Source organism: Vigna radiata, chromosome 10 (genome assembly GCF_000741045.1).
Source record: "Vigna radiata var. radiata cultivar VC1973A chromosome 10, Vradiata_ver6, whole genome shotgun sequence".
Classification (NCBI taxonomy): Eukaryota; Viridiplantae; Streptophyta; class Magnoliopsida; order Fabales; family Fabaceae; genus Vigna; species Vigna radiata.
In genome coordinates, this window is record NC_028360.1 from 9,384,316 (window position 1) to 9,410,710 (window position 26,395).

At 31.3% G+C, this 26,395-nt stretch overlaps 3 protein-coding genes and 1 pseudogene across 4 annotated transcripts; 2 read left to right on the forward strand and 2 right to left on the reverse strand.

Moving 5' to 3' along the window:
- Positions 1 to 289: 289 nt before the first annotated feature.
- Positions 290 to 2,140, reverse strand: LOC106774777 (3-oxo-Delta(4,5)-steroid 5-beta-reductase). Its single transcript, XM_014661815.2, has one exon. The coding sequence runs from the start codon at positions 1,813 to 1,815 to the stop codon at positions 637 to 639; it is 1,179 nt and encodes a 392-aa protein (XP_014517301.1). The 5' UTR covers positions 1,816 to 2,140; the 3' UTR covers positions 290 to 636.
- A 4,448-nt stretch (positions 2,141 to 6,588) lies between these two features.
- Positions 6,589 to 9,814, reverse strand: LOC106775478 (vacuolar cation/proton exchanger 3-like). Its single transcript, XM_014662604.2, has 11 exons — positions 9,454 to 9,814; positions 9,253 to 9,320; positions 9,105 to 9,133; positions 8,453 to 8,649; positions 8,123 to 8,338; positions 7,767 to 7,883; positions 7,539 to 7,655; positions 7,380 to 7,433; positions 7,159 to 7,275; positions 6,982 to 7,075; positions 6,589 to 6,864 (listed from the first exon to the last, which is right to left on the reverse strand). Exons 1-11 carry the CDS (start codon positions 9,745 to 9,747, stop codon positions 6,854 to 6,856), a joined length of 1,314 nt encoding a protein of 437 aa, XP_014518090.1. The 5' UTR covers positions 9,748 to 9,814; the 3' UTR covers positions 6,589 to 6,853.
- A 3,502-nt stretch (positions 9,815 to 13,316) lies between these two features.
- LOC106775077 (nudC domain-containing protein 2) lies at positions 13,317 to 18,015 on the forward strand. 2 transcript variants are annotated; one of them, XM_022786834.1, is made up of 5 exons: positions 13,317 to 13,477; positions 13,575 to 13,723; positions 13,828 to 13,876; positions 14,963 to 15,105; positions 17,607 to 18,015. In XM_022786834.1, the coding sequence occupies exons 1-5, from the start codon at positions 13,429 to 13,431 to the stop codon at positions 17,769 to 17,771; spliced, it is 555 nt and encodes a 184-aa protein (XP_022642555.1). In that variant the 5' UTR covers positions 13,317 to 13,428; the 3' UTR covers positions 17,772 to 18,015. The 2 variants fall into 2 exon arrangements, with proteins under 2 accessions (XP_022642555.1, XP_014517602.1); XM_014662116.2 differs by having other exon boundaries at positions 17,685 to 18,015.
- Positions 18,016 to 21,818: 3,803 nt separating this feature from the next.
- On the forward strand, positions 21,819 to 22,881 carry LOC106774778 (annotated as a pseudogene).
- The last annotated feature ends 3,514 nt before the right edge of the window (positions 22,882 to 26,395 follow it).

Sequence of the window (26,395 nt, forward strand, 5' to 3'; positions counted from 1 at the left end):
TTTTGATGATGTAAAATCAAATGTTATAGAAAAAAAAAACTTTTTCATTTAACTACTCTTAAAACTAAGACACTAAATTAATCTTACATTGTGAAACAGTTTCACACCTTTTTATCTTTTTTTTTTCCTTAAAATATTAATTAAATGTTTTTTTTTAACAAAGCCTAAATACACGATTTTGCAGTTAATACTTATAAAACATTACGAAGATTAACAGACAAATAATCAAATATTGAAGATAACATAATCTCAAATATGAGCAGAAGAAAGAACTCATAAGAGAACTGCCTGAACATTTAATAAACTGATGTGAGAGCTTATATTAAAATTTTCTTTGATTACATAGACTAGAACCAAAGATAGAATTAGTTATTGTCAAAGGATGAAGACAAAGCAACACCTCCACCTGTATCCATACATAAGTGACACAAAAGGACATTGATGTAGAAAATAAGTTATATACATTATTAAATTGGATGCTTCCATCTGTATATAAACTAGTAAACTATGCAGCAATAAAGGGTCTGGTCAACCAGCACATGCAAAGCAAACCCTGCCACTAAACTCCATATTCTGGTGTTCCATAAATTTCTGCTACCAAAAACTTCAAAGTTGAAGTCAAAGCCACCAAGAAGCCTAGGGAATCAGCTTCTCATCTCTCATGAAATCAATCCAATACATTATTGAATTCAATGTCTTATACCGTTCACCAAAACCAAGTCCATCAACTTTGTCTCGGCTCCCCAAGAGTTTGAAAGGTAAACGAAACAAGGCATCTAAAAACTCCCAGTTGGCCATATTTTCCACAGTTGTATGAACCAACCCGTTTTCTTCCACAATCTCTTCCCAAACGTTCTGCTTCCCAACCATGGCTTTTGAAAACCAAAAGTTTTCCACAAGCATGTCTTGCGGAACCTGCACTCCCAATTTCTTCCCAACAATTGGCCAAACCTCTTTCCAAGTGAAAGTTGGACCATTGATTGAGTTGAAGGCTTGGCCATTGCTGGAAATTATGTCACTGTTTGTTGCTGCCCAAATGTGCTGATCAGCTACAAGCCTAGCATCTGATCCATCAATATAAGCCTCCTCCCAGCATTTTCTTGTCCCCCCAAACACAAAAGGTAGCCTTAAATGTTTACAAATAGCCCCATAAACACACAAGCTCCCCATGAAGTTATAAGTTGATCTGACAGAACTACCCAACAATAAACCAGGCCTATGCACAGACCAACACACCTTACCACTGAGTTTCTCAATGAGCAAATCTTCCAGGGCATAGTAGAAATTAAGGGATCTGCTCATTCTGGGAAACTCTTCATGGTAGCAGTAACAATGGAGCTTCTCTTCATCAAAGGGGGGATGCAGTGACACATAGTGCTTAGTTCCTGTCTGAAGGGAAACATGCTTTAGACTCTTGGCTATTGAGAGCATAGAGTTCAAAGCATTGGACATCATAGCCTTGTTCTGGTCCCAACTTTCCTGAGTCTCTAATTGGAACTGGCTAGCCCATGTGACCCAGAACACATGAGTCACATCTTGTAAAGCAGACAGCTTCTTCTGGGTCTCCAAAGGGTTGAGCAAATTGCAAGAGATGAAATGGTAACGAGGGCTTATAAGGGTTGGTGGTGTTTCAGGCTTTCTAGCTATACCATAAACCTTCCAAGAAGGTTCCAAGAGTAGCAACCTCCTAGCCAACTCTCTCCCAACAAGTCCAGTGACCCCAAAGATGATAGCAACATGGTTTGTCTCCTCTGTGGTTGCCATTGCCATATGGGGGACTCTAGATGCTGACCCTTCTTCCCAAACTGAAACCATTTTATACTAATGAATGTGGTGCCTCATTTTGTGTATTTGGAACTTGGGTTGCAATAATGTGGATTTCTAACTGCCCTAACACCCATCAACTTGTTTATATTGCTCTTCTTTTGAGGAGTGTTTCTGGGCTGGCATAGTTGTGACTTGTAAGGTAGAGAGGTTTGAGTTTAAAATTCCAAGTAAGATAGATGCTGGTTGTTGCCAAGATAAGAGACATCAATGTGTTATTTTATAGAGCTCTTCAAATATGGCTACAAATATGTACTTTATCATCGGCAACCACATTATTATATTATACTATAGTTGATACCATTGCTTCAAACTACTTGTAGCTTCTGTTAATGTTTGGTATAAAATTTGTTAGACAAAAAAGAATAGCAAGTATGTAGTTCATGATTGAATCAAATTTGACCAAAGCCACATGCTAATTGAAAATAGGTGGAGGAATCAAGAGTGCTGAGTTCCAAACTCAACCGGCAGGTATGCCAATGGCCGTTGCAATGTTGCTTTGCGGTCCCAAGCAAAGTTATATATATATATATATATATATATATATATATATATATATATATATATATATATATTTACACATTATTATCTACATGAGGTCTCAACTCACAATATATCATTTATTTTTTAATAGATTAAAATTTTAATCATTTCGGAGGTTCTTATTTATGTAGAATTGTTTTAAATAGGTTCTTGTATTTTTTTTTTATTTCATTTAGGTCCTTGTTTATGTAAAATTGAGTTAATTGAGATCTTACCTTAATTTCAGTAAATGTGTTAAATTTACTGTGTGGTAGCATACTGACAAGCAATTAATTCTGACTTGGCACACTATTTAATTATAAAAGACATAATAAAGCATTGTCTAAATTAATTGCTTCGTCAGCATGCTACGACACAGTAAATTTAACACGTCCACTGAAATTAACGGTAAGATTTCAATTAACTCAATTTTATAAAAATAAAGACCTAATTGAAATAAAAAAAAATACAATGATCTATTTGAGACGATTTTGTGTAAATAAGAACCTTTGAAATGATTAAACCTAAATTAAACTCTGAATTTTGATATAAAATTATAATTCTTCCAAATTTAAAACATTAACATATTTTAGTCTCCAAACCTAAAAAAAATACACTTTTTTTAATCCAATTATGATAAACTTTTAAATATATTTCATGGTAACATTTGTTTTGTTTATACAATTTAACATGTTCTTACTTTAATATCAATTAAAAAAGTTATATAAACAATTTAAAGGTTAAAATAAAATATGTTTAAGACGTCAAAAAAAAGTATTATAAAAATTAAAATGAACATATCTCTTATTTTTAAAATTAAGTTGAAAATCAAAATATATTAAAAATACAAACAAATTTTAATTTTATATAAAAATTCAAAAATTAAAAATATATTTAATCTTTTCTTAACCCTTACGTTTGGTAGTAGAAAATGTGAGATTTTATTAGAGCTGTTAAAACGGGTAATCCAGCTTGACCCGGTCCGACCCACCACGGGTTGATCATTTAGTGAGTCAACCCAACCCGACTCGTTTATTAGCGAACCAGAAAAATTCGAATCCGGCCCGATCCACCACGGGTTGGTGAGTAAACGGGTTGGCTCACTGGCCCACTTAATTACAATTTTTTCCTAAATAAAAATATTATAAACTTTCTATAATTCAAACTTAAACAAATTTCACTCCCAAATTTCACTTTCAACATGGATGTTTAATTAATTTTGAAAATAGAGAACCTAAATAATTTTTTCAAGCTAAAAATAATAATAAATATTTTTTTATAAAATTAAAATTAAATTTTAATAAAATAAAATTAGGTTGGTGGGTTGGTAGGCCAACTCGGCCCACCACGGGTTCAACCTGTACGAGCCGGGTTGAAATATAGCCTGCATAAAAAGAATACAATTTTTTCAAATTCAACTCGACTCAAACCCGTGGTGGGCCGGATTGACTCGCGGATTTAACCCATTTTAACAGCTCTAGATTTTATTATTAAAGTTAGACAATATTGTTGGTAATATAAAACTACAGGTGACTTGTATTTAACAATCGAGATACTTTGGACATTGTTACTATTGATGTATTGATACTTTTGGCAGTTGTCATCTTACACGTTTCTAATAAAAAATAATAAAAAGTCAATTATCAATATCCTTTTATATTAATTACATAACTTCGTGTATTAAAGATAAAAGTAAACAAAATAATATAATAATAAACGTTTTCAAAAAGTTCTAAGTTGAAAATTAGAAATAAACTAGTTTGTTTTATAAGTACATAAAAAATATAGACGAAAGGATTTAAAAAACAAAATATGGAAATTGGTTTTAATATGCAACATTTAATTTAGTCTATTTTTTAGTTATTTTTATACATATTTATTTAAAAATTATTTATCTTAAGTTAGCCCTACCACTATGTAGTGCATCTCAAGATAAATGTTTGAATATATAGGGTTTATGATTCCAAGGGTGAATCATTATTATTTTTTTTTTCTTTTTTTAATTTGGAGGAAACCGTGTTCCCTCATTCTGTCGGAATAATATAATAATAGGTAATAGTGGTGGGTCTTAAGTTCCACATTTCAAAATTATATACACATGGTAAAATTAAAAGTTGTAATTATTAATACTATATACTCTTTTTACTAAACAAAATAAAATAACTATGATAAATTAATAATCAGTAAACAAAATATTAATGAGTAATAAGTGATATCTTCACTTATGAATCCATTATTTTTTAAATTATTCTTATTATTAATTTTCTTTTTAGTAACTTATAAAAATTGATAGTGATTTCACTCATTTTGTATCTTTAAATTAGGTACTGTATTTGAAATTATTATCTTGAAATAAATAATCATATTATGAAAAAATTATTGATTGATTTAAAATTGTAAGAAAATAATATTTAAATTATTAGAAAGGCATTACTTTATCACCTTGTTGCCCACACCTTGTTTGCAAGCCCAATTTTTTGAAGAATTTAAAAATAAGAATTTTTACCATAACATTATTGTAAAGTATATGTTATTTTTGCTGATGTTTATGAAATAAAATTTTACCATCATTCAAAATCAACGACATATTAATAATTAATATTTTAAATAAAAGAGTAAATTATTCTTTTATAGATGGTTTAATTTAATAGGAGTGCTTTTTTTAGGTAGGAAAAAACAATAGGTTAGTAGAACCATTATAATATAGTTGAGTTAGTTGGGGATTAGTTAAATCCGCTATTATAGTTATATGCACATGTGATTAATTATTTTCTTATAGTCTTTTCTTTTGTAATGAATTTTTCTAAGTCTATTAAGTCAAAATGTTAATTGTACTAATTTTATTTGCCATTATGTGATTAATAGGAAAAAATGTTAATGCTAATAATTACTGGATGCATGCATGATAATGTTACTTTTTTAGTCCATTAAACATTTATAATCATTAAATTAAATTCATGATTTTCGGAGGAAATGTTTTTCCTTGCACTTTTTGGGTGTTTTATATTCTAAAATTGAGAATTTTTTTATTTGCAACAGTCAGGTTTTTTTATTTGAATGGATTTAGGAAAGAGTGATTGGATGGATTTGAGAGAATTTAAAAATAATTTTTTGTTTATTTATTTGAGTGAATTTGAAGGTAAGTGAGCATGAATTTGGAAATAAATTTTTTTAACCTATCATATAAATCAAATCCTACACTAATTCTTACAAATTTTACTTTCAAATCCATTTTCACTTATTTCCAACTCCACTCAAATAAATAATAAAAAAAATTATTTTCAAATAATCTCAAATTCATTCAATTACTTTTCTCCAAATTCATTTAAGTGAATAAGATATAAAGCAAAGTGAAAGTTGAAAAAAAACATATTAAAAAAATTTAAAAAATTAAATATAAATACGAGTTATGATTTACAAAAAAAAAAAAACATTTTAAAAAAATCGCGCATAATGTTCTATAAATAAGTTTAATTTTACGTGATATTTATGTAATTTTTCTACATTATATATCAATAATAAATCACATAAGTGTGATTTTTATATCATAAGTTGCTTGATGATGAATATAAATTTGCACTTTATTAGTTAAAAGTTTACTAAATATTTTATTTTTAAACTTTCATTTTACAAATTTTATCAATCAATATTTTTTTTACTATCATATTTTAATTTTTGATTAATAATATTAATGTGTTAAATTTATAATAGTTTTATCTTTGGCTTATCATAATTTCAATTTCCGCTTATGGTATTAAATGTATAATAATGTTATCACTCAGTTTTACTGTCATATTTAACTCATATTTTATAACGATACAAAAAAAAAAAAAAAAAGATTTTGTGAAAGAAAAAATTGATTACGATATCATTCTATTATTATTATTATTTTGTTCATGACACGTTAACATGTCGTTAGGTATTTATGTATTAATTGGCAAAACGGGAATTGATTTATAGATCCATTTCTGGTGATAATTATTTTAAATATGAAATAAATTATATTGGGGAGAATAAATGTTAAAAAAAATATAAAGTAATTATATATGTGTGTGACAAAATGTACACATAAAGAAAAAACTAAGTAATAAATGTGTGATTAAATTTAAATAAAAATAATCATGATTGTTTCTGTTAATAAAAAGAATAGTAATGAGAAAGGTTGAAAAGAGAGTTTCTCTATAAAGGCAAGAAATAAGGAAAAACATGATACTTTATTCAGTGAGTATCTATTTTCTACATTGAGTGAAGAAAGATGTGATTATGGAGTAAGCGGGAAACATGGAAAAGGTGAAGAAAAGGGAAAAGGGGTTTCAAATTATAACCCTAAATTGCACACTGTTGTGTGTATATACCTTATTATAGGGAAACATTCAAAGCTATGTTCTATGGTTTTCTGACATTCTGGTGGACCTCCAAGCTTTAGTTTCAAAGACACAACCATCCACCTAAAAGGGGATGCATCTCTCATTTCAATTTATGGTCTACCTCAGAATTTCACCCTACTCTATGCTTCATCTGTAACACAGATAATTAACACTGTCAAATCCACCATCATTTCATGTCAAAACTAATAAAGATGAACACAACAGTAAATGTAGCTTCATGCATTGGAATACACAGATTTATACTTACTGATTAGTGGAGTTTTGAGAACAAAAAAGCATGCAGCAATGATGATGTAACACAGGAAAAGAACCACTCCTTTCATGTAGTGTGAAGTTCCATCCTATATGAGATGCAATAAGATCATGTTAGAAAAAAAAGAAAGAAAATAGATATGCAGAATGTGTTATGTTATGCATAGTTTACCTGCAAAGTGAATGCTGTAACTATAATTGTAAAAGCAAGGCAGCCAGTTTCAAGGAGATTGAAATCCAAGTCCATTTCTATACCCATTATCCATGCAACAACCACACTTAATGGAATCTGTCATTCATGATTAGTTTATCAAAATTTGGTGCAATAACATTATATATTTTCCACATTCAGACCTTGCATTATACACAATATTAACAACAGTTTAGCCTCACCACAAACATAGAAATTTGAGTTGCAGATCCCATAGCAACACCTAATGATATGTCCTGCATCATAAATATATGTTTTAAGTTAAACACATTCGACAAGCTTAACATTATATGCAAAATTGAAAATTATGCTTAGCAAAATAATTGATGTGGAAACCATACCAACTTGTTCTTGAATGCGAAAATGATTGAGCCTGCATGCTCTGCAGCGTTTCCCACAATTGGTAACAAAATTATGCTAATGAAGCTAACAGAAATGCCCCAAGAATCTGAAGCAGCCTAGTTGAGCATGAAAGGATCGACAACTCATTAATCTAAGTTCAAGCCTTTGAAATTTCTGAACATATGCACTTCAAGAATAATATAGGGAAAATACTTATTCGTATGTACCTCAATGGTTGCAACAACATATTCAGAAAGCAGAGATATGATAAGTGTCATACCAACCAACCAAGTAAATGCACTCCAAAATCCTATCACAGCCTTCTCTTCTTCGTTTTCATCTTCCTGTGATCGAGTCACATGTTTAATTTATCACTGTATCCAAAACTTACTATTATGTCAAAACACAAGAGTTTTTAACTAGGCCAACTTATTCTATAAAATATAAAGTGTCAAAGCTTGTTTTACATCCTCAATAAGTCAAAATGAGTGTCATATATTGAAGAGGAATTGCCATTTCTTTAGCAAAATTGTTGGAGTAAAGCTTATGAAATGTGCTGAATCAAGGGTAAAACATCAATCACCTCTTGTGCATCAAAAAGTTGTCGATGTGTTTTTAACTGAAAGAAGATGTATCCGGCATATGCTAGAAGCATAACAATGCTGCTTGCTCTGGATAATTGTAGAGTGCCAGTGGCTATTGAATGATATTCTCCTTCTAAGGCATATCTGAACATTAATGGCAGCAAATGGCACAGCAACCCCAGCAACAAAACCAGTGAGTTTACATCTGCTTGTTTCTGTTCATTTGATCACCAAATAACAAAACAAATTCAGGGTCAGAAGCAAGAACATTAAACAGTGAGAAAAATTTCAAACTGAAACAAAATGGTAAGAAGCATTGTGTATTGTACTCTATCATATATTTGCTCCTTCCTTAGGTTGGCTAAGCCTCCACAGAGGAGTGAACTTCCAAGAACTAATAGAAGATTTGAGAGAATGGAACCCAACAGAGAGAGCTTCACAACATTTACTTTGTTTTGGTGAAGTGCTAGCAAAGATATGATCATCTCAGTTGCATTACCACAGGTTGCATTTAGAAGCCCTCCAACTGAAAAATATTCAATCACTTTTCATTGTCACAATGTTGTTTAGAAAAATTTACTGCTGCATTTTTTCTTCAATTTGAAAAAATTAAGGATTTTTTATTGAACCAATCCAATCCAAACATATTAGATTGAAATCCTTTTAATTGGTTGAAACTCAACACGATGTAATCTCACATAATTTCTCACATGTTAGGCGATTGGCTTTTGTAAGAAAAATTATTTATTTCAGCTTAGCCTTGAGTTAAAAATAAAGACTATTCTAATCTTCATTTCATCTTAATTAACCTTTTAAAGCAGAACTTTGTAAATTTAGATAATCAAAGTTAAAAAAAGCACATTAACCTTTTAGTTATCACTATCCTGTACTTATTACCTAACTCACTGTTTAATTTTCTTTTTATCATAGTTTTCAATTGCATGTAGATGACGACAGATAATATGGTTTATAAACTTTTACCTGTGGGGCCAGTGTAATACGCAATTTGCCTTCAATTTTGAACGAAAAATCAAACAGATTCAGAGAATTAGAAACATAAACATCAAAGATAATTTATTTGCAGTGACTACTACATAATCTTCAGATAGGAAGTCACATGCAAACTCACTCAGTAAGGAAGCTGACACGTTCAGCTAGAGGGGTGAGTCCAAGCAGGCTCAGAGCAAAAATCCAAGGCTACAGATGGTAGAAAATTAATTAATCAAACACTTCATGCCACAAAATTTTCATGTTAATTAACATTATGGTATATATGGAAGAAATAATCACTTGAAAATGATGGAACATTTTGTTTCATATATACACTTACCCTTCCAAGGCCATAAAAATCTGCAACAACAGCTAAAGGGACAGCAGGAAAAAGCACTGCAAGCTTAGTGCCGAAAACAACTTCTTTCAAATTTGCTGTGAAACTCCTAAGCCTTTGGCAGTGAAGTTTGGTGACCAGAAATGGACACTTCTTTGTCAAAGTTGAAGATGTGAGGTTGTTCTGTTCCTGTGGTGGTGGTGCTGTCTTTGCACATGTTGTTGCATTGCTGTTGTTACAAGGCTCAGTGTTCATCTCCAAGATGTTCAAGTCCTCCTCCATGGTGTGGTGTGCCATTTTGATGGAACCAAACCAAGACTTTTGTCAATTCTCTATAGTGAATATGTGAATTGAATCAGGTAAAATATGTATATATCCTCTATTACTGGTTATAGTGAGAAATCTATTGTGCAGACCCCTATTATTTACACGTACAATGTAGCTTCCATTCACTTGCAATTAGAAGCCGTATGTAACCATGTACAATGAAGCTCTTTTGAACAACTTTGAAGTTTCGAGGAATTTTCAGCTCTTGCTAGCTAGCTTGAATGTTTCACTGTTGGATGTTAGCAGTGAATAATTTGAAGTGCTTAACTTTTGTAGTATGAATGATTATCACTAATGGTACCATTACTGTTATCATTACGGTTAATATTGATAATAACAGTGACAATAATTATAATAGGAACGAAATTAAGCATCAAAATCCGTAAGTAAAATTGTGGTAATTATGCAGAGAAACAACGAATAGGAACGTTGGTCTATGCAGTTAGCTTCTTCTTAAAGACTGGCTAAAGGGACGAAGTTTCCTTCTATATAGTACTATATATACATATGTGCTACGTATCTTGATAAAACAAATTATTGACAATAATTTGTATTGTTTAGATTTAAATTTAGCATGGTAAATCATGTAATTGAAATTCAATCACATTTCTATTGCAAAAATAATATTTGCTGCAAAAAGAAATGAGAAAACAGTTTCTAATTTGAATATACGTTGCAATAAAAAAATATGTAAAGATTGTCCAAGTGGGAAACTATACAGTTAAGATAGATTTAAACTAATTAATGCTAATTAATAATTAACATTTCTTCAAAAATAATTCTATGAAAGAAATTTTTTGGTTTAGCATTTATTTTCATAACTTCTTTGTTTGAGAGATTCTTTGTTATTTCTCACATATATAACGTAAAGTTTTGCGCCGACGGCCGCTATTTTTATTTTTTTCTTTTTATGTTTTTTTATTTATTTATATTTTTCTCTTGCGTGCCTCTGTTTTTCTTTTCTCTCTTTAACTATCATTTTGTTTTTCATCTGTTTCAATGTAAAGTACGAGAAAACTAATTTACATGACATTTTTTCAATCATAATTAAATTTAAAATAAGTTTAATATTACTTTTAAAAAAATCGCTTTTAATTGTTTAGTTTTATTTGTAAGTGTCTTGATGTTTTATTGTTATGTGAATTGAGAGATAATATTCTCTCAACTATTTCATTTTTATATTTGAGTTTTAGTGGTTTTTTTATGATTGTTATCATGTTTCTAGCTATTTTTGTTGGAAGTCTTACATCGACTAGAAATAAGGCCAAATTATAATATATAAGTGAGGTGCAAACTTCACCTTACAAGTCGGTTTTGTGGGATTGAGTTAGGCCTTTCCACTCGTTATCAATTATTATAATAGTTAGGCCTTTCCACTCGTTATCAATTATTATAATATATAAGTGAGGTGCACAAACAATAATCGAGTAATGGGAAAAATGAATTATAAGTGATTGGTTGATTCTAACTAATTGAGTGTATTAATGCTGAAATTGTATTTTATATTTTTTGTATGGAATTGGTTAATATGGTGCTTCAAGTGGTTTTGAAGTTACTTTGAAATGAGTTGGAAAAGTCAAAATAAAATATTACACTTATGATAAAAAAAAATAATTCCTTTTGCGGAAAAGAAAGTTATTTTTGAAAAGTCTTTTTTTCACTCGGTAAATTCTTCTTGTTATTTGTCTTCTAAACCTTATTCACCTTTTATCAAATGGTAAAATGTCCACCGAAGATTTTCTGATACTCAAATTAACATTGATAAGAAATTCTAATAAAATCTAGATTAATACAAAAGTGAAATAAAGTATAATTAAAATAATATTTATAGACATGTTTTGATTTTCATGGACTTCCATTTGAACATGTTACACTTATTGACTCATTGGCCCAAAGTCCCAATGACTAAGTTATCCTTGAAAAACTGTACTTATTTTTTACTAAGTTATCCAACGTAATAATGTTTTCGATAAGCATAAGGAGATAATAGTACGTAGTATCCTGGGTCAATAAGTAGTAAGGAATATAGTTATCAAAGGATGAATGCAAGCTTTGATATGGAAAATATAGTACCCGGTATTCGGTATCCACTAGTGATAATTGAATTTATCCCTTTAATAGTACAATCCTCGATATCCAATTATATAACTCATCTCTCACAGAGTATTTGGTGGTCATCTGTCAGTTGTACTGGCTACAAGTTATCTAATATTAAGTACCTAGTAAATAATATCCAGATATTGTCTTAAGTAACTTATTTAAATGTTGTAGTTGGTAAGAAGGATATTTAACCACATAGAGTGCAATTGTTATTAAATGAGTTAGAATTACATTTCAAACTTGTTACATTATTTAGAATATGAAAAACTAGAATTTGAAACATGTTTTTAAAATTTATAAAAATTATTATTTTGTATAACTATTAAGTTTTGTCAAATTATTGTTCAAACCAAAATTATTATTGTTTGAACACCTAAATATATGATTAAGCGATAACACTTCCTATTCAAGTTAAGACTTAAATTGTGAGTATAAGAAATGTCATAAACGGTTCTCTCTATATTAAAATTTGTATTGCTCAATCGGTTGATCACTAGTGAATTGGGTAAGTTTTTGGAAAGTATTATTATAAGTGTATCTCTAAAGTAATATTTTTATTATTTAAGTAATACTTATAATAACTTAAACACCAATCAATTGTAATTCAAACGGAGATAAAATTAAAATAATTCTTCTCCTTCAAGTTGTGTGAGAATGTATCTCAAATCAATATTATGATATTTCGATTAGCACAGTAAAATCTTAAATTAAAAATAAATGTAATCACCTACCTCTTTATCTTATACTCATACTTATAAGTTTTGAGATGGACTTATAATTATTATAAACTCAATCATAGTTTAATACCTCTTAAACATATTTTACTTGTAAACTTAATTAAGTGATACTTAAAGCTTTTTCTTAAGTGTTTATGATTGTTTGGTTATCTCAATGTCCAACCATTACTAGATATGAATTTTAATATGGTGATTGTAAACCACTTAGCAAATTGTTGACTTGACGGCATACAATATAATAAATGATTAAGTCATAAACTATTTTATTATTTTAGTTAATGTGAGTTTTGATTAATTTAGAATACAACCGTATTATTTTATTCCAAAGGAAAATTAGTTTTATTGACTATGGTTGATTTGGTAATACTCTTTTTGTTGTGTAATATTTTTGAATTATAAATGATTATTTGGAGTGAAGCAAATGTGATAAATCTTGAAATCATATTTAAACTTAAAGTACTAACTTTTATTTAGAAATTATTTCTCTCACCTTTTCTTTAAACATAATACACTCAAATACATTATAACACTAAATATATTGTCATAATTTGAAGATAAAATTCTAGATAAATATAGCAGTTATAAAAATATATCTATTATTTTTGTGTTGATAAAATATTTGATTTTAGATTTTAAGAAAATACATAAAAATAATGTATCTCTTTGATCAGAGATTATAATAAATAAACTGTACATTTTACAGTTACCAAAAATAATAAGAAAGGAAGCAGCGCGAACAAACGGGAAAGCAGAAGAACTGAATAAGAATCAAAAGAGAGAAGAAGCAAGAGTGCAGAAAACCCTAGAACCTCAAATGGCGGAAAAATTAGCCCCCGAAAAACGTCACAGCTTTATCCACAACGGTGCTTTTTAATTTCTCCATGTTTGTTCTCTTCTGTTGTGAATTTTCGTCAATTGCATCCGAATTAAACAAGTCCGTGTGTGTACGTGTGATTCTAGGTGAAAAGGTGTTCGAGTGGGATCAAACCCTCGACGAGGTCAATATTTACATAAATCTTCCTCCCAACGTCCATTCCAAGCAATTCTACTGTAAGATTCAGTCCAAGCACCTCGAACTTGGCATCAAAGGCAATCCCCCCTATCTCAACGTAAGTATAATTTTCCTCCTCTTCATATCCTTTCTCAATTTTTTTGTTGCTTTTATTTTATTTTATTTTATTTTCCCCTTATTTATCTGTGTGTTATTTCTCAGCATGATCTCCCTTGCCCAGTGAAGACAGATTCTTCTTTTTGGACCCTAGGTAAAGGTTTAATCAATCCCTAATTTTTTCCCCTTCGCCCCGAATTGATTTGATATATATTTTTTTATTTAATCATGCATGCACTTACGGTGTAAAAGTCTCTTCTTTATTGTGACCTAATCAGAAATACGATGAAGCCCGGATACTTAAGTATGACATGGGTACAATACCACACAGAATACGACATGATATGTTAAAAAATTATAGAATATTTTATATAGATGTAGAATAATGATAATTAAAGAGACATTGATACTTTTTTATTAATTCAGAACTATGATGATCACAATTTACTAAAATACATTTGTCATAGTAACGAAAAAGTATAGTTTTTTCTGTACCATAGCTAAGTGGATGAACAAAAACATCTATTGTAGAACTAAAGGTAAATATTGACTCTACACAATAGCTTACAATTCAGAAGCATTGCTAAATTTAAATTTCTATCTAATTTTAATTCTATGACTCTTCTCTTCTCTGTTCATATCATCTAGAAACGGCATAACTTTTAGGTTTTGTTCAACAAGAGAGAATTTTACCTGTTCATTAAAATTTTGGTTCTCTTCAAATAATAAATGAAGAAGTATGTACGCCAATTTCTCTCATAACATGACGAAGGATATGATTGTTCAAGAAGCTTCAGACAAACTTTTTCTGATACTGTTTGGATTATCGAAATCATAATCTTAAAAGAATCAAATGAAAAAGAATTGGATACTTTTTGGATAATACACCTAAAAGTATCCCAGAAGTCTTAGAAAATAATTATAAAAGTAAATAAAAAAGTTGGATACTTTTTGTATACGTATTTGGAAGCATCTGAGGAGTACAAGTGTCTGACACATGTGCTACACGATACACTCCCATCTCTGAATTATCCAATTTCCATAGAAGGAATAGATATGTTATAAATTTATTGATTTTCATAATAATCTTGTAAGTTATTGAAATGGTGATTTTTAATTGGCTGGCGTCGTTTGGCTTTGGATTGCAACTAGGAAGATTTTTTCTTTCAAAATCAATGATGAAATAAGTGTGATTTGGTTAAGTTTGTTGGTAATGCTGATTTTGGAGTTCGACTTGCAGAGGATGATATAATGCATATAACACTGCAGAAGAGAGATAAAGGCCAGACATGGGCTTCTCCAATATTAGGTCAGGGTCAGTTGGACCCTTACTCTACTGATCTTGAACAGAAACGTCTCATGCTTCAGAGATTTCAAGAGGAGGTAAGTTTTGCTTTCATCACAGTCCTTTTCCAGGTGTTTCAATTTGGAATTCATTTGCAGCAATCCCATGACATGTATAGCATGTGCTTCTCGGTGTCCTTTGTAGTTATGGTAGGAAATTTTAGCAATTCATTTTCAGTCTTCTACATGAAAAATTATACTATGATATTATTCTCTTATTTCTTGCAATTCATCTTTAGCCAAGTTTTATATAGGTTTTAAATTTTTTAAGCTTGTAGATGATTTAAAAGATATGGATAATTGGGGTATGGCGATTTATCATACCTTATTTCAAAGTATATGTCGAGCTTCTCTCAATTTATTAAAGAGAAAAAATTCATCATGTGGCACCTTCAGTTAAATTGATGTTAACCTTATTTGGAAGGTGTCACATGTCAATTTCATTTAAAAAAATAAGAGACCACATTGAATCTTTTTTAAAAAGTAGGGATTGAGTAAAAAAATATAGGGTCTAAAACGAATCAAAGACTTAAATATAAGGATCAAGTTACTAAATAAGCCTATTGATTATTGGCATATAAGCCTTATTCCTGAGTATTTAACCCTTGCCATTCCAACCTTTATCCATACCATTTTAAGATAAAAAAAAAAAAAAAACTACTTATTACTATTTTTAATATAGTTGTGTTGCCCTCAAGTTTTGGTACTGTTCACGTATCAAAGCACCAAAACTTCAATCATTGTCAAAGTTTATTGTTTCTCTGTATTGGATACATAGAGTATTACTTTTATACAATAGCTAATTGCCTAACTACTAATATTAAGAAGCAATTATCAACATGGATTCTAGGATATTAATTCTAATTGTTTGATGTCTCTTGTATGCTTAAAAATGTTGTGTATTCTACACTTTCAAAAAGTAATGAATTTTATTATGTTTGTTTCTTTTCCTACTGGTTAATGGGCTATTATTATTCCCTTCATATTCATCTGTTGGGTTTACCCATCTAGCTGTTAGGTTGTGTTCCTCTATTTCCAAAGTGTGTTCTTTGGTTGATACTTTTTTTGGCCTAAGTAGTGTATAACATTGAGAAGAGGATCTGATAATTAGCAGGTATTATTCATTTCTGCGTACTAATTTGTGGGTATCTAATGTGGATAAAATTGATGTTAAGATGAAAATTGTAGTTTTTAAGATTGCTGACTACCAACACTTGATACTTTATTGCTAGATGATAAGCTCTCATTTTAGTGTTTGTTTATCCTCTCAAACAAATGTCAAGTTTGCCTGAACAGTTGGCATGAGTTCACCTATAAACATAATTGCCCTGCTCACATTAGACTTTTTCAACGATATTCTTGAACTTGGAAGATAATTTCATTTTTTGGTGCATCTGCTTAGATCTCATGTGCGTACATGATATTTAAGATATTTTGAAGTTTCTTGCTAGAGGGTATCCGGAACTCTGAATCAAGATTTTACCTCTTTTTTGGCCAACACGGATTATTCTGCTCTGAATTGATTCTGTTGAATTTTGACACTCCCCCTAAACAAAAATGGAAATAAGTATAATGAATTAAAGTTCAATCAACTTCTGCACTTCAACTTTTATAGAAGTTCTCTCATCTAATGTTGCATAAAATTGTTGCACATAAGCTGAATTTAATTTTTTTGAAGAAGTTTAATTTATTTTACCTTCTATTTTCTAAGTGCTTCCCAAAGTCATGGCCTCTAGCTAAGTGTTAGTAGCTTCCTCACTCTATCCTTCCAACCCCGTCCCTCCTCCTTTAACAGATGTTATTGCCATAAATTATGTAGAATACTATCCTGTCATCAGATGCATATTATCCTATCATAACGGAATACATCTTTTCCCTCTGTATGAATGTTCAAAAATCTGAATCAAACTGAATTGTTTGAAAACTGAACCAAACTGGAAAACCAGTTTAGTTAAACTGAAATTTTAAACAGTTTGTGCAAACGAAATTGAATGTTTTAACTGTTTTCTCAAATTTGAACTGTTTTTATGGTTCGGTTATGTTCAGTGTAATTATAAATTCAGTTCATTTCAGTTTCTTTATAAAAAAACAGTTCAGTTTTTAAATTTAACTTGGGTTTGGTTCTTAACAGTCTGGATTTTTATTTATTTATTTTTTTCTGGAAACCCCTTCCTGGTTTAGTAGAACTCACAGACATTGTCTATATAAATACAATAGAATTCACCGCCATAATCAACAAGATAAGGTTTTTCCACTTATTCTGAAATTTCTCGTAGTGCCTGTGGCAGCTAGTCCATTGCTGATTCCTGAATTTCTGCATCTTGGACAAACATAAAGTGATTTATAAATTAACTTGATGATTATTAAATTGCCTTTTGGTAAGGTTCAAGAACTGTCTGTTGTGCCAGTTAAAGATTGTGTTACACCATTGTAGCCTTAGCCATTAATAACATTATTTGATTTAGTTTATAGTGGAACAATCTTTCTGCCTCAAAGCACCATTCCTTATGGTTGTATGTTGTTGTTTGTGTGGATCCCAGATTTTAATAGTTCAGATTATGATGATCTTATTGCATTATTCAAGCCACTACTCAAGATTCTGTTGTGCCTTCCTGCAGAATCCAGGTTTTGATTTTTCACAAGCTCAATTTTCTGGAAACTGTCCTGATCCAAGGACCTTCATGGGTGGAATACGATCAGATTAATGATCTTAGATGCTGTTATGTGTATTTGTCTGCTCTAATATGATATGATCAGATGGTAATAATGTGATATTTGTCGACTAATTTGATGTCGTGTAATTGAGGCAGTCTTGATGCACTTCCTCTAATGAATGATGACTAACTATATTGAGTCGTGGTGACTCTTGGGCATATAAGTATGTATATAAAACATGGAGCATTTCTATAACTGAAGGTATTTTAAAGTCTTATGCGGATTACCAAACCATTGAGGAAGAGTTGGTAGCCATATAAAAAGTATTTTTTTTTAGAAGAGTGGATGGTGAAGTGAAGTCATTATAGAAGAGTAGAAAGGGCATTTGCATTCGAATTAAATCGCACTTCCACTTCCTCTGCTTTGATTCTGTTACACGTGATACATTTACCATTTATCTCAAACGATGTTTAATCCATTAACAAAATTACGCACATCTCGTTAATTCTTTTTCCTCTGAAAAGGTGTCTATCATTTTTACTCTTCCGTCTTTGTTGGCCCAAACATTGCAGTTTCAAGCATGTTTATGGAGTAATACAGTATTTGAGATGTTTTAAGCTTGTATCTCTATATTTGCAAAGTTTGGTCTCTTACTAAAACTTTAAATATTAACCTTTTTCATCTCTTACAACTAAACATTTTCCTTTACATGGGTTTATAAGATAATAATCCTTTTACAAAATCAACATTCAGAATATCCTAACTCAAGATCAACATAACATTTATTCACTAGAAATCTTTACACTATCACCATCCATACGATTAGAATAACATTTCATTTTAAACTCATTCATTATTCATAATATAACACCATATATACATAAAATAAAACATGAAAACATAAATGGTGACAAAAATAACAAGCACCTAACATCATTAAGCGCCCCTTAATTCAATTTTAGGTAGTGTGTAATGTAAGAAAAAAGTGACCAATGTCGATATCCTAACACTCATTGTCAAGTGAACATTCAATTATCCCAAAGTGACGTTTAACATCCTAGATAATTGGAACTCAATGTATTCAATGGTACTAAAGTTGTGTATAACGCCTTGGACCACTAGAACTTAATGACTTGAGTCTTGTGAGTGATGTTCAGCGATTTTGTGATAGCGTCTAGTGTTGTATCAGAGTTTTAGATTTTAATTTGTCTGCAATAGGTTGTAAAACTTGTCTATTTATGCAATTTTTGCTCTTTATATAGTTTATAATACCTTGTTTTAATTTAAAGCAATCCTAAATAAATCAAATTGGAAAATTTTAGCCAAATTAAATCAGCTACAAAGAAAACAATAGTAATTCATCTCTAAAAACAACAGTCCAAACAATAAAACTATAATTCAATTCTATCATTATATTAAATTTAACTAGTTTTCTTTACCTTAAATAAAGAGTCTTTATTCATATAAATTTCAAATAGACCAAAATTGTCAAGTAGCTCTAACTAAAAAGAAGAGTTTAAATTAATATCTAAACACATCTTCATGATCATAAAAGAGTAAAAAATTAACTAGAATTACCTAATCCACATACAAACCTATTAGAGGTCACATCTAATGGGATCTAGAATTGACTAAAAGAAACAAAAATAAAACTTATTTTATAAGCAAATCTTATTAAACATATTTGTTACTTTTTACATTAGAAGTCCTAAAATAGACTTGGATCTTCAAAAACAGATGAGAAAAGAAATCAAAATCTTAAAAGGAAAATAGAATAGTTTTAGAAAAAATGTTTTAGAAAAATAGACGTTTTTATTAAAAGAATCATGTTTAAATGAGATTCTATTTATAGTTTTAACTTTTTAATAATAGAATATATGAATATCATTTATAAAACTCTTTTCTATTCTTAACCGATCGGGTTAAATATGTTTTTAGTCCCTATACTATCAAGTGGTTTTGGTTTTAGTCTCTCTTTCAAAGTAAGGTATATTTTAGTCCTCTTCCTTGAGGAAACTTTGATTTTAGTCTTTCAAAACTAACACCATTAAAAACGAGCTGATGTGGCTTACGGTAGACTGACACAATTTTATCTAACATCGTGGGACCCACATGGGAGCTTACCCTCTCAACATCCCCTCACATACTCAATTTCCCAATTCTCCTTCTACTTTATTCTTATGAAACCCAACAACCCCATTCACTTTTCACTTTTTCTTCAAATACCCAAATAAAATCTATTTTAATACATTACATTTTCCTTTTATTTTGCTTTCAACTACCTCCCATGCACTTTAAAACTCCAACAGAGCCAACTTCTACTTCTTCTAACCCTAGGATTATCTTTCGCTACCATCACAGACTATTTCTCTCATGGAAAATCTTCTTTTAACAACACTTTTTTAACAACTTTTTGACAACATATACGTGACAACTTATGATTGGTTTGTTTTAAATATTTATAAACGTAAATTCAAATAAACCAATAAACTGATGACATGTGTCCCGTTGTCAAAAAAGTTGTCAAAAAGTGTTGTCAAAATATCATCGTCCCTCTCCTTTCATGCTTCTTCCTTTCTTAAATTTCCCTTTCTTCTGTTTCTACTATTTATTCACCACTCCTAACACTTCTTTCCTTCTTTACTTTATTTTATTTTTCTTTCTCAAAATCGAGACTTAAGTATACCCCTCTCTTGGTCTCTTTAGCATTTCTCCTACACTTCTTTCTTCTACTCTTCTCTATCCAATTTCTTATTAATTCCTAAAGAAATACTCCAGACCCGAACATAAAATAAAATATAGCCTCTGCATAAAAGATCTGTGCACAACCACTAAAGGGATCTAAGTCTTCTTTCCTTCTCTCTCGGTCAACCTTCCCCATGCAAACAAACCTTTTCTTTCCAACACAAACCCCATGTGAAATCCTTTCCTCATTCTTCCCCACTAAACTCCTCCGCAGCCATTCAAATACCTAAAAGCTACCCTCATCTTCTCATTATTCCTCTTATTCTCCATGTAAATATCAACCGTCCACACCTTTTATTTCGCCTATAAACTCTCATCTAGGCTACACTCTACTCCTTCCTTTTCTTATTCCACTTCCTCAAACACACCCTAACCTTCCTCCCAAATTAACCTCTCACCATCTTCCTTGTTCTCATCACCCAACTCATCCCCAAGAAAGGCTAACCTTTCACTTCCAATGTCTTCGGTCTATCCTAAGCTGATGCCCCGACACTTATTCAACCAACCAAGAGACAAGAGTTCCCCCTTCCTCCGCCCTAAACATGCTCATCATACTATCTAATTACTTATCTCCTATACCACAACATAATCTTCTAAACCATCGTACTACAGTGCAACTACCGTCCAAGACAACCCTATGTATCGAACATTCTTCCTCCTAGATGTAAGGCCCCACTCCTTTCCCAACACTCCACGATAGGTTCTCCATAACTATCTTCATCCCAACACTTCCAACAAGAAAGCAAGAGAAGACCGAGATTCCTACAACCCCAACTATCACTCTAGTTTAGAGAGTGTTGAACTGACTCACTACAACGCAAGATATCAAGAAGGATAAAGTAAACTAAAAGTTCTATGCGAACCCCTCATGCAACCCTCACTTCATTCGAACACTACGACTCATCAACAGTGTGATTTGTATCCCATAATAACTCACGTGCACATTGATCATTCTCTTTTAAATGATGCTCGAATAAAACACAGGTATTATACACATCAAAGAACATTCATCATAACATAAAACATTGCTTAAAAATCCTAACCATCACGTGTTAACAATATAACCGATCCCTCCCCTTACAACGATGCACAAGTAAAGAACAAATATTATATCACATCCCAAGACATTTCCCCATAACATAAAAACACATTTCAAACTTTAAACCAACCATGTGTTACAATATAATCGGTTCCCACCCCTTTACACGCACACAAGCAAAGATAAAAGGGCTACAGTAATAACAACAGAAAGCCCCCTTCTTCAACCTTCAACAATTCCCCTTCTTCATCATTCACATCATAGAGCACAACAAGGTCATACGGCAACACCTTTTGGTAGTCTTCACCAAGCGATGAGACTTCTCGTTCCCTCATCCCCACAGGCTAACCCAAAACCCACTAATAACCTACTCCATACCATTGCACTTCCCAACCTCAACACCACGGGCCTTTGCTATGAGCCCACCTCTGTCCTCGACCTGTGCCGAAGCCCAAGCCCGGGCTCCGAAAAGCCCACTGATCACTCAATTGTCGTCATGGACTCCCAAGATTGTCTCGACCTAGACGACCATGTGTTGCACAACTTGGATTGGGACTCCATCATGAAGTACTTGGGCTTACACGACGACTCTGGTGCTCCCCTCTTCAAGGCCTTCTCCGGAATCTCGTCGGTCCCAATGTTTTCGATCTTCACCACTAACCAGGTGATTCTCGATCACGCTGCATGCTCCTTCATGCATGTTATCGACTTTGACATCGGCCTTAGGGGCCAATACTCTTCTCTCATGAAGGAGATAACGGAGAAGGCCACGAAATCGATGCTTCTCCGAATCACCACCGTCATTCCCGAAGAGTACGCCGTTGAGAGCACGCTGGTACGCGAAAACCTCGCGCATTTCGCTCTCGAACTTAGGATTCGCGTCCAAGTCGACTTTGTGCCGCTTCGAACCTTCGAGACGCTATCCTTTAAGGCAGTGAAGCTCGTGGACGGCAAGAGCACCACCGTGCTCCTTTCCCCAGTGATTTTTCGCCACCTCTGAAATGTTGCCACATTCTTGGCGGACTTACAGATGGTATCTCCAAGCGTGGTGGTTTTGGTGGATAGCAAGGGGTGGGCGGATATGGCTACAACAGTTGCCTCGTCGTTCCGATGCGGCGTCGTGAGCAGTTTGGAGTACTACTCGATGATGTTGGAGTCACTGGATGTGCCAACGGTTGGGGGAGGAGGGGAGTGGGTTAGGATAATCGAGATGATGCATCTACGACCGAAGGTTGGGTGGAAGATGGAAGGAAGTGACGAGGGAGAGGGAGGGAGAAAACTCAGAAAAAAAAAATCGTGCTAGTCTACCATTAGCCACATCAGCTGGTTTTTAACGGTGTTAGTTTTGAAGGACTAAAATCAAAGGTTTTTTTATGAAGAAGGACTAAAATGTACCCTACTTTGAAAGAGAGACTAAAACCAAAATCGTTTGATAGTATAAGAACTAAAAAGATATTTAACCCTAACCGATTTCTAAGACTTTACATTAATCTTAAACAAACATATACTTTATTAAAAATACAATAAACACAAATATCATTTTATTAAAAATAGTAAAAAAGGTGAATCTCCTTTAAGATTTAGAAAGGTATAAATATTATTTAGCTAACCTAAAAAAAAAAGTAAGTATAATCTATATATATATATAAAAGAGATATATATATATATATATATATATATATATATATATATATATATATATTTAAGGGGTTTGTTAACTTGCGTACGCCTATTTTTCAGTTGATATATTTTAGCAATGTGTATCAGGTTTTAGTAGACAAGAATATCCTAATATATCATAGATTTTAAGTTTTAAGGTTAAGGGTATTTTAATAATTTTCATTCTCAAAACTAAAAAAGAAAAAAACAACCCAAACTCTTGCTCACCTACCTTATTTCTCTCAACCCTTTCTCTTTCATCTCTCTCACTCCAAAATTTTCTCTGTCATCCCTACACTAGTCCCAACTGAAAAAACACTCATTGTTAAACAATTTGCCTTTGTAAAGAATTGAGTCATTGACATATTCGCCTTCACGAAAATATTCATTCAAGATCCCTTTAATTTCATTATCTTCAGTAACCTCTATAATTTTATCATTTGCGGATGTTGAATCATCATCTCTAAAAAAACATCCAGGCCAATTACAAATTCCTTCAAATGTCATTATGCTTGTAAAAATTAGATAAAATTAGATAAGACAAAAATTACAAAATGAAAACTCATTATAAAATCATTTTTTGTAAGAAATTGTTTAACAACCAAATGTTTCTAATTTTTTCCAAGGCAATTACCAATTCCTTCGGATGTCATTATGTTTGTGAAAATTAGATAAGACAAAAATTATGAAATGAAAACTCATTATAAAATCATTTTTTTCTAAAAAATTGTTTATTCGTGAGTGTTTCTGGTTTTTTTAGTTGCGGCAATAGTAGCGATGACAGAAAAAATGTTAGAGTGAGAGAGATGAGAGAGATATGATTGAGAGGAATAAGGGAGGTGGCAAGGATTTAGGGGTTTCTTGTTTTTTTTTTAGTTTTGAAAATAAAAATTTATTAAAATACCCTTAACCTTAAAACATAGAATCCATGATATATTAGGACATTTTTATCGACTAAAACCCGATACACATTACTAAAATGTACCAACTCAAAAACAGACGTATGCAAATTAGCAACCCATATATATATATATATATATATATATATATATATATATATATATATATATATATATATATATATAAAGAGATTTTAGATGTCCCACATCTATTTTTCAATTTTACCTCTTAAATAAAAGCTCTTTTAAATTAAAGTGATTGCTTTTATCAATTTTACTCCTTAAATAACCGTCTCTTTACATTTAATCGATTGTTTTAATTTAATATTTTTTAAACTTAATTAGTTTTTTAATTATAAAACTACGAACAAAATATATATATATATATATATATATATATATATATATAAACTATTTACAGTAAAGTTATAAAAATAATAATAGTAATAGTAATACTAATAATAATTTTATTACTTTTTATTATCATAAAAGAGAAGAATATGTGTTTTTATTAATTTCCTCTGATATATCTTTAAAAATATATAATTTATTAAAAGAGCTGATTAGATTATATATAAAATATTTCTCTAGACTTTTAACCTTTTTTCAATATAAATCAAAACTTTTTATGTTGATGTTTGTGTAAAACCCCAGAAAATGATATTTAGAAGTGTTTGTAGTCTAAAAATAGTGAGACTTAATTATTTTAACATTAAACGATTTTATTATAAATAATTTTGTTATAAACGAGTTTCATTATTTTAAAACATATAATCTTTCTAGAAACCACTTTTTTAGAGTTCTTTACCTTCTCTAAAAGTTATTGATCTCAAGTCATCTATTTGAGGATCAGGAGGTGCCTAGATGATCACGGCGTCAAGGTCTATCATTATATCCGATCAATTTGGTGTTTAGAGCAAGTAAGTTTTCATCCATTTTCTTGTTCCTTTTCTTGATCTTTGATCATGTAAAGAGGAACAACTTTGCATGTATCAAGTGATCTTATTAATTGATTATTGGTTCGTTTGTGGTTCTAAGGTTGGTCTCCAATCACAAATCGGTGGTTTGTAGGTTTTCTAGAAGTTCATTATGCCACAAGAAATCTGCGGAGCGTTTAAGGGTTTTGGAGCTGTTGAGTCGAGGTAAGGGAAGCTAGAGTTTCCTCTGATTTATGTTAATTGTGCATGTTAGAGAAGGTTTGAATATTGAACTATATGAGTAAAATTTTGCTTTATGATTGGACGTATAGTAATCAATTATGTGGTGGATGTTTTGTTTGATAATGAATGATGTATACTATGTTGAATATGTTTGTATGTGTTTTGATGTTAAACTGGGTATTGATAAAGTCAATTGTGATGACGGAATTATTTGGAAGCAAGGGTTACTCTTGGTTATAGGTTATTTTGGTCTAAAATGAGGTCTTAAGAAGTGAAAATTGTGAGAGAAGTCTTGTGAATTGGTTTGAAGTATGTGAAGTCTGTTTTAAGCATGTTGTGAGTTGTTAAGATGTTTAAAATGGATGAAATATATGGTGAGAAGGTTTGGTGATAGATAAGGTAGAGTCCTACTTGGTTTAGAACTCAATTTGAGGAAGTGAACAAGTGGAAACTCGAGTTAGAGGTTCTGTGCTCAAATGGTCAGCTTGGAGAGTTTTTGTAAGTCAATTGGGACTTATTAGAGTCCCTAAGTTACTTGGAATTGTGCCACAAATGGTAGAATTCAATTTGGGTCTATAAGTTGAGTTTTTGTAAGTTTTTGGGTAAGATCTTGAAGCTACTTGTTTAGATTGATGTTAAAAGGGTTTAGACACACTTAGTTAAGTATAATTAGGTATATAAAACAATCTAGGAGGGTTAGAAGTTGGGAAAAAATATTCAATTGGTCAAGAGTGGTGTGGGGTGATAATTCTGCAGTTTTCGTGCTGCAGAATTATGCAGACTCACTGAGCAAGTGGAGTCGTTCAGCGAGAGGTCAAGGGTTTGGATCACTATCTCATGGTTTTCGCTCAGCGAGTTAGGTTCCTGAGCGAGTGGGTTGGGGTCTGGGACCACTCCCCTTTGTATTCGCTCAGCGAGTGGGGTCGCTGAGCGAGAGGACTCTGGTCGTTCAGCGAGTTTGGTCGTTGAGCGACTAGTTTAGGGGATGTTTTATCTTTTATATTCTTGTTTTCTTATGGAGTGAAATTACATGTTTATTCATTGTGGATGATGTATAAGTATTCATGAGATTATATGAGCAATGATAGTATGGAAATAAAGTATGAATGTGATTATGGATGTGATGTGATAATGATGTTCAAGTACCATGTGAGAAAGGAATTCCAAGGAGG